The 8,786-nt window shown below is 47.6% G+C and overlaps 1 protein-coding gene across 2 annotated transcripts in view; it reads left to right on the top strand.

The window, feature by feature from the left end:
• The first annotated feature begins 4,195 nt into the window (after nucleotides 1-4,195).
• The window catches only part of REPS2 (RALBP1 associated Eps domain containing 2), a 105,798-nt gene continuing 101,207 nt past the window's right edge, over nucleotides 4,196-8,786 (top strand). For both annotated transcript variants that reach the window (XM_075775969.1, XM_075775959.1), the window contains exon 1: nucleotides 4,196-4,494. In XM_075775969.1, coding sequence (XP_075632084.1) covers nucleotides 4,288-4,494 — 207 coding nt within the window. In that variant the 5' untranslated portion in view covers nucleotides 4,196-4,287. The remainder of the gene's footprint in view (nucleotides 4,495-8,786) is intronic.

Genomic DNA, 8,786 nt, shown 5'->3' with positions numbered 1-8,786 from the left:
ATAATGTCAGTTATATAAACTGGATTGAAATTGGATTTACGAAAGTATGGTTTAGATCTGTGTGTGGTCGTTCTTCCCTCCCCACCCAATTAATAAATATATAGATATTTGTCAAATAGTTTATGACACCAACTATTATTCTCTATTGTGCACTCAGTTGCTTACAGAAAAAACTGACATGAACTGTATCTTCCACAATCTGTTCAGAGAAGGCAATTTTCACCTATGATGTCATCTCTAATTTTTGAAAACAATGAATAGGTCAGAGGTAGAAACCAGCTACTATTTCTTGGGTGGTTTTTATGCGTTAGAGGTATTAACAAGCTGGAAAACAGGGAATCAAATTTTACAGTTCACTAGCCATTTATCCCGTTATTCTTAGAGATGGAATATCTTCATGCAAGCAACAGTGCAAAGTATTTGCACGCCGAATCGATACATGAAACTACAAGCTTGTCGATTCTATTCCAAACACGCCTTATGCCGTGGATGGGAATCCTGCCCCACCAGTTGCTTGTCATCAAAGTCTTCTTCCATTTTGCAAATAAAAAGACTTGTTATTAGGAATGATGGGTGAGATTCACTCCAAGTGATTTGGGAAAAGCTTTCCCAAATAGTACCCTAAGATAAGTGAAATAACATACAAATTTGAGTGACTGGTCCTTGGCTGTACTGCTCAAATAAAAATAGTTCCCAGGATCCCCTAAATACTAAAATATCGGGAGGGATTTTTTTTTACTGGTGATTATGTATTGTATGGCATATTATACATGACAATTTATACCAATGCTTTCATCTGGAAGAAAAATATACCTATCGTACATATTACTACTATTCCTACTAGCACATCTTTGTAAGTAGGGGTTTTTTTGTTGTTTTTCTTTTTTTTCCTACGCCCTTGGTGTCCCTCCCACACGTGATCACACAATTGTTTGCAGGACTGCTGCTGGCTGCTTTTTAGAGAAAGTCATTGCGTTCTTATTTGGGTGGGGAGGGAAGGAGGAAAGGAGGACCACACACAGATCTGAACCATACTTTGGTAAGTCAGATTTCCACCCAGTTTACATTACTGAGATTATTTTTTCCAGCAAACAATAAATACTTAAATTGTTTTGATTTACTGATAGATAGTGTTTCTTAGTTATAGAGAAGTTTTGTAACCTGCAATGACATCACAACTTCCCTGTAAACAGGAAGGCTGAAACTCTCTTCCTATGATACTCGCATGGCTTCTGATATCATGAAGTGCCTCTTGGTCTGAACTAACGTACCCTCACAAGAACATTAAAGCACACGAGGCCCATCAATACCGTTGCACAGAGTGGAAACCGAGGTGCATTGGACTGTACAGAAGGTGGCTGGGACACCCCGGGTGGATTAAAGCTTCACGTAAGTATTGGGTTCAGCAGAGTAAGTCGGCGTGGTTGGCACTGCTAGGTGCCGAAGGACACCTGCAATTCAGAGGTGGCAGGCAGACACCTGAGCACCACCTGTATTCCCCAAAGGTGTGCTCATGCTCACGGGGTGTCCAGCTCACACCTATTACACCTATTAGCTCACACTGATTTTGCAGAAATAAGAGGCATGGATTTCCCTGCCTCCTCCCTCAGCTTGTGGGGACTTCACTCCTTTAGTGTCTTGGAGATGACATGTTGAAGATCACAATACCAGGGTAGGCTGGTTTTGAACACAGCCATTCTGTCATCTCTGATGAAGTGGGTCATATGGAGAGAGGAATGCAAGTTTTATAGGTCAACAAAGAAGAGAAAATTGTCCAAAGCCAAAAACAACAACAACAAAAAAAGCAGCTGTGTGTGTTTGCAGTAAGAGGTGTGGCTGACACAATAGACAGACTATTGTGTTCTGGGACAGTGGGTGTTTCCAGTGTCTTCCTGCCATGGTCCACCTTAGAAAAACTTAGAAAAACTGAGGCTGACATGTAAACAAAGGTCAGTGTCTGCTGGGGTGTTGCAGAAGGGAGTATTTCTTGTGATGAGACATTAGCATCACAAGTACTGAGCTGGTCAGTTATCAATGAGTATCTTCAGCCACAGGAAAATGCACAATTAGCACAAATCATTAACAGTATTTTCCTTTGCTTGCCAGGATAACATCACTGTTGTTCAAGTTCAGCTGTAAGACAGCAGTTCTTTGGTAAGCTAGTTTGAAGATCTTATTCTATTTTCATGATAGTCGTATAATTAAATAGGGCAATAGTTAGGTAAAGCCCTGTGTCATCTCCACATTGCTGGTTCCATGTCCTCTGACCGGTATCTCGTACATGACTGAAGTTACAGGAAAAGGCCAGCGACATCTTAGGACTCTCCTGGTGAAGAATCTGGCAGTCAAGGGGTCGTTCACTCTCTGCTCTGCAGAGCCTTCTCAAGAGGACTCACAGAATTTTTCTGAGCTACTACGGGTCTTTGCCACTTTAAGTCAGGCTACAAGATTCGGTTTCTGAAATAGACTTGCCCTCCTTCCAAACAATACATTTCAAGATGAGGAAATACCATGGCAATCCACTATCCCTAAAGGAACGAAGATTTCTCCGTAACACTCTGTCCTTAAATACAATCATCAATTATTCACCCGCCAATAACTATTCACCCGCAACTATCAACCCATTCAGCCTTCCAAACACTGAGAAGACAGGCACGGATCTTCATTTCAGATTAGAGGAATTTAAGTTTTGCACATTTTGTGCGGGTGAGAAGGAGGCACAGATGCATGGTATGGAGAGGATGAAGTAGTTTGAAAAAGATTTTAAAAAGAGGTAACAGGTCTTGGTTAATGAGATCAGAGGTGATGAGCTAGCAAATTTTGTTTTTTTGCTTTACAGACCATAAATTAAACTGACAGCAATTTTAACTGAAGTAACCCTAATATTTTGCAGTAAAAACATTATGTAAAATTATTACATTTGCATTTTATATTTTGCCAGAATTAATAGTAAATGAGCATGTAAAAAATAAAACACATCAACTTCCTAAATGTTTTGTCTTTAGGACCATGGCTAACAACGCTGGCTACGTGTTGCTGATGGTGCAGGACTGCAAGCAAACAGCGGGTAAGCTGGTTTCTCCTGGGCCAGGCTGCATCTCAGCACCAGAGCCACCGTGGAGACAGCTGTTCACTCTTCTGCAAGCCATCGGTGTTCACAAGGATCACCTTCGGGCTGATGACCTCATTCCTTGAAATGCCCCAAAGAACTGCTGGGAGGAAAGGCTTCGAAAACCAGCGTGAGACCCACGAACATCCTTTTGGCTGGGATGTACCCAGCCCCCCCTCCTTGGGTCGTGACCTGCCTGACTTTTCAGGTGGTGCTCAACCTGTAAGGGGAACATTTGCAGAGGAGTATTAAAGAGGAATCTTGTCCCCGTAAACAAGGGGCTCTTTACCCTTCATGTTGAAGCAGAAACTGTAGAGAACAGGGCGAGGTGTTTCTCTGGTCAACTGCCATGGCTGAGCCATTAGGGCTCACTCCAGGGTATTACATTATTGCATTTCCTTGCTGCAGCCCCCCCGCAGCATTTTCAGCGGCGGGTGGTACTTTTGGAAAGGCTGGTGACAAGGCCCCGTCGGATCTGGGAAGAAAATCAACTACCGCTGAGCTCTGCAAGCACAGTGCCCAAAGCGGGGGTGGGAGGCGAGGGATGGAGCCCCTCGCCGGGGAGCCCAGGAGGGCTGGCAGGGCCATGGCAGGGATGGCCAGATGGGTCACCCAGCCACGTGAGGGGTTTTGACGCCTCAGCACCCGCCCGGGAGCTGTGCTGAGCCCCTCGGCGCCCATGGGGCTGCCCCGTGGGGTGGCGAGCCGATGCTCTGGCCCACGCAGCACCCGAATCCCGGGGCTGGCGACAAGCGTAGGCGGTCGGTACTTAAAGATTCGAACCAAACAAACTCAGGAAAAATAAAAAGAAAATAAGAAAAAGGCGTCAGGCGGAGGGCCGGGGCGGGCGTGGGGGAGCCGTGAGGGGTCGCCGCCGCCACGCCGGGCCGCGACCGGCAGGGTCCCGACGCGGTACCGCTGGGTGCGGGGCGGAGCGGCGGGGCGAGGCGGGGCCGGGACGGGGAGGCGGCGGGAGCGGCTCCCGACAGCGGCGACCGGGGCACTGCGGAGCCGGCGCGGCGCCTGCACCGGGCGGGAGGCGGGGACTGCACCTTCCCCGCCGCAGCGAGGCGCCGCCTCCCGCCCGCCCGCCCGCCACACCCCCCCGGCGGCACGGCACGGCACGGCACGGCACGGCACCCGCTGCCCCTCTGCGCGGTCTGCCTGCACCCCCCGCCATGGAGCAGGGGGCTGTGGGGGGGTCCGCCGCCACCGCTGCCACCGCCGGCACCGGGGGTCTCCTCCTGCCGCTGAGCGAGAGCGAGCAGCAGCGCTACTCCGAGCTCTTCTCGCGGTGCTGCCCGCCCCCCGAGGCGGCCGCCGGGGGCAGCAGCGTGGGCGAGCTGTTCCGGGCCTCCCAGCTGCCCCCCGACACGCTGCACCAGGTGAGTTGGGGGGCGGCCGGCTCGCCCCGAAGTTGCGGGGTGCGGTGGGGGGGGGACGCAACGACGGGACCCGCTCCCTCAGCCCTGCGGGAGAGGGGCTAGCGCTGCCTCCGCCGCGAAGTTAGGGGCTGCGCGGCGGGCCGGTGCCCCGGCGCCCCTGCCGTGCCCTGCCGTGCCGTGCCCTGCCGTGCCGTGCCGTGCCGTGCCCTGCCTGCGGGGCCGGGACGAGCGGCGGCTCCGTCCGCGGCGGCGGGCGCGGAGCGCGGGTCGGTGCGAGCGGCGGAGCAGAGCGCTGCCGGCCGCAAAACGCCGGCGGAGCGGGGCACGGCTTCTCACCGCAGCGGCGTGCATGGCGGGGTCTGGGGCTGCTTTGTGTCCGCTTTCTGTTTTCTGTTCTGAGAGGCTACTGGCGCCGCAGTTACTCCGTGCGCGCCTTTCTTCTCCCTCCCGGTGCCTGTGTGTTGGGGTAGGGCACGTACCGGGTGTTCGTGCTTTGACACGGGGTCACTGGACGGAGCGTAAGATCGTGCGTAGCACTTTGGCGTCGGTGTGCAATCTCCCGGGTCAGATTGGTAATGTCACTAACTTCCTCAAAAGGGCCCCCGAATGTCATATAGACAGGACATGCGACATGTTCCATTCCTGGTTGTTTGGTTTGTTTTTTTTTTTAAGTGTTGTTTCAGTGAAAAAAAAAATCTATAGGTAAAATGACATCGTGGTGTTTATATGTCTGTTCTTGAGAGCAAATACATTGAGGTAAGAAGTAAGTGTCTCTCGCACCACCGGAGCGGCAGGGCCCCAGAAGAGGTCCCCAACAGAGGTGGTGAGGCAAACCCCTCAGTTTTGAGGAGGAGCTTGGTCAGGAGGTGTGAAGATTTGTGCCATCCAGTTTCCGGTGAGGGGGAAGAGCTGGGCTTGTGGTCTTTTCCACCTGTGGCTTAGTAATTTGACTAATGCACTGTAGTTGCATAATACTTCTGGCAATAAACTAGAGGTACGGTAATCCTGGTTTTTAAATTTTGTTTTGATTTAGAAACTATAAGGGATTTTGTTCTTTGCTAGTCTTTATTAAGCAGAAAAAAGTCATACCGAAATTGAGCTGAAGTATAGTTATATTTGGGCACCGCCTGAGGATACTAAACTCCCCTACCTCAGTGATGGCATGTCAAGGATATTTTTCCTGTCTTTCTTGCGCTGTTCACCAGACACGCACAACAAAAGATGTTACCAAGCGCTGTAGTACAGCTGCATTTTGAGCCAGGCGGTGGCCTTGGTCTCACAGGTGAATCGAGTGGTGAAAGTAGGGGTTTTGCGTGGCTCTGGCACCAAGAGCAGGTCTCTTGCAAAGAGGAAGAGGGTATCTAATTTCAAATAAGAAGGCATGTTTAAGAAACTTGTTAAAGCCCCATGAGTAAATTTGTGTACTTTGGTATTAGTCACTTCATTTTCCAAAGAAGTATGGAAAAAACCCTCTTATTTTTGCTATGCAGTTCCTTGCCCTATCATTTAAGTGAAATTTATTATCGTATTATTGTCATAGTCTGTTTTGGGGGTCATTTTGATAGTAATGGGCAACTTAAGCCTGGAAATGTTTTTGTTTGTTTGTTTGTTTAATGTTCTTGGTTTTTATTATTTTAGATTATTTCCAGGTATATTTATGCGGTGAGGAGAATGTTACTGGGAAACAAGGCTGTAATTGGTTTCAGGAATATTCAGATAATAAGGCCTGTGGGATCTGGGGTTGTTTCTCTTCCTCCTTCCTGCCCTCCCCCTCTTGTTTATATGGCACCAATCACAGTGACGTTCTGCTCTGCAGCTAGAGCTCCTGTCCTCAAAACCCACCGCTGCCAGGTAGTCTTACTAACATTTACCAGAACTTAAGAAAAAAACTGAATTAACGTAATGTGTTAAAAAAATAAAATTGGAAATGTGGATGTTCTGATAGGGAAAACTCCACAATATTGTTTTGAGATATTTGCTGATATTTTGTCTTTTATCATCCTCCAAAAATGCAATCTAATAGTTTCTGTTTAAAAACTCCTACCATTCTAACAATTATGGGAACAAGGCACAGAGGTTCATGGTATATATTTTCTGCTAGTACAGGGAACACCAATTTTAGGCAGAGGCAGCTTGTTTGGGTTAAGATAACATGTTTTCTTTGAAATAATTGTTGACCATGAAAGTCTTTTTTTTTTTTTTTTTTAATGCTTTTTAAAATCCCCATCTGTCACAATTAGTGCTTAGTATGCAGGCATCCCTACTGACCCACTGAGAAATGGTCATGCTGAGTTTTGCCATGTCAGAAATGGATTTGGATTGGAAACTAGTCCCGGATTTCTACTAAGCAGAGCCTGCACGGCCCAGAAGGTACTTAATACCCTTCCCTGGCCGTTGTGTGGGCTATAACAAGAAGCAGCTATGGACTGTTTTGTAAGCGATGTGCAATTTGCAGCTTTTTATTCTCAAGGTATTCATCGAGGAGCGCTTTTACAGATCAGTACGCTTCCAGAACTGGCATTCAGTGCCACGGGAAAGTCTTGAACGTGTGCTGTTGTCTTCAGGGATTTGTTCTTGTCCAATAAGTGGGATAAATCTTTGAGAAGGAAAGGGCTTTTCTTTATACAGTCTTTGATCGAGATTTGTTCATCAGGAAGACGCTCACAGGCTGCATGGGAAGATCTCTTCCACCTTGCTTAACTGTAACGGCAGAGTTTGTAGCCTAGACGACGATGATGTGCGTGCACCCAGGCTGGAGGGCGGCTGTTGAATGCGGCAATTCCTACGGGCGAAGCAGTGGTGTGTGCTCCCAAACAGCAAGCGGGCGAGGGTCTTCTTTGGTTTAAGGTTAGTTGGTACGATCCAAGAGGTTATTTAGATGAAAGAAGCTAGGTGACAGAGAGCAGGTAGGGAACGTGAAGGCGTGTGCCAGAAGAGGAAATGCTAGAATAAATGGAAAAAATCCAAGAGCAGCCGGGTCAGTAGGAGCAGATGGTGTGCACCTGAGAGTCCCGGCTCTTGCTAAGGATGAAGTGGTTGAACACGGATTCATTAAACCCAGGCTCATTAAAGCCAGCTATTCTGCAGGGCAATAGGGTACAGCAGAGGTTGTACCTGTTTAACTTTCTTTAAAGAAGGGATTGAAGAATAAACTCAGCAAAAGTTATTTCAGTTCTGGAAAAATGGTTGAAGTTAGCACTAAAACTAAAAATACTTCACAGGACAGAGAAGGGCATGACAGGGCTGGGACTGCGTGGTTTTTGTGGACTGTATAATCATACCTCCCCTGCATACTGAAAGTCTTCGACTGGCCATATAGTGTGGTTAAAGCCAGAAGAATTAAGATTTTATTTAGACATGTGCAAAGCCTGTGGCAGATCTTTCACCAGGGGCTTTTAAAGTAACTCTGCAAAATGTCTATAATCTCTTGCATGAAAGATCCAGGCTAGGATAGTTTTTATTTTTTACAATGCTTATGTTAAAGGAGGAAGGAACAAACTAGTCATGCGGCATGCGGTTATGGAGACTGTCAGAAACAGAAGAAACTGAACAGCATCAGCCGGATTTATATTTACCCGTGATGGTCAAGCTGCAAATGGTGTTCCCTATATTTTGATTCCTAATAAAGGGAAAAAGAACTGAATTTGTGCAAAGAAAAAAAAAATCCTGAAAAAAAAAAATGTTTTGAACTCACCGGGGCTACAAAAATATGACTGAAGGCGATCCCACAGCGTACTTAGTGATGTAGCTCAATATTGATCTATCGGGGGAGGTCTCTATCAGTATAGCCAAGGCTGGCAAGTCTGTCGGGATGTCAGTAATGCTTTGTTATATTTATGCTCCTTGAGCGTGTTGGGATGTCAGTACCCCACGCCAAGTGCTGTGCCGTAGGTGCCGACGATGCCTGGTTTGCCTTGTCTTGTTTTGGGCAATCACCTTGTGACCCCATTTTGAAGCTGGCCGCCAGCGAGCACAGCATCTGCTCCGTGAGTGGGGGACCCCAAAGCACGTTCGTTAGCTGTGCGGTCTGATGTCTGCCGGGATTTCAGATAAAATAGTGCTTTACAGAGTCATCGCCCACCGATCAGCAAAGGAGAGGTACCTTGTGCTAGTTTTACTGTTTGTCGGTATTGCTGTGGCCTCTGAAGATTTCTGGTCTGAGAAATTATGGAGCAGGATTGGACTCAAGATTTACACTGAAATGCTTATCTCTTTTTATTAGTTTTTGACTTCTTTGATTAATTCTCGCTTGGTTGCCTGATGGTATCTTTTAAGTCCCATTTTTATAAACC

This window comes from Balearica regulorum, chromosome 1, assembly GCF_011004875.1.
Source record: "Balearica regulorum gibbericeps isolate bBalReg1 chromosome 1, bBalReg1.pri, whole genome shotgun sequence".
Classification (NCBI taxonomy): domain Eukaryota; kingdom Metazoa; phylum Chordata; class Aves; order Gruiformes; family Gruidae; genus Balearica; species Balearica regulorum.
This window is presented reverse-complemented; position numbering and strand designations above follow the sequence as displayed.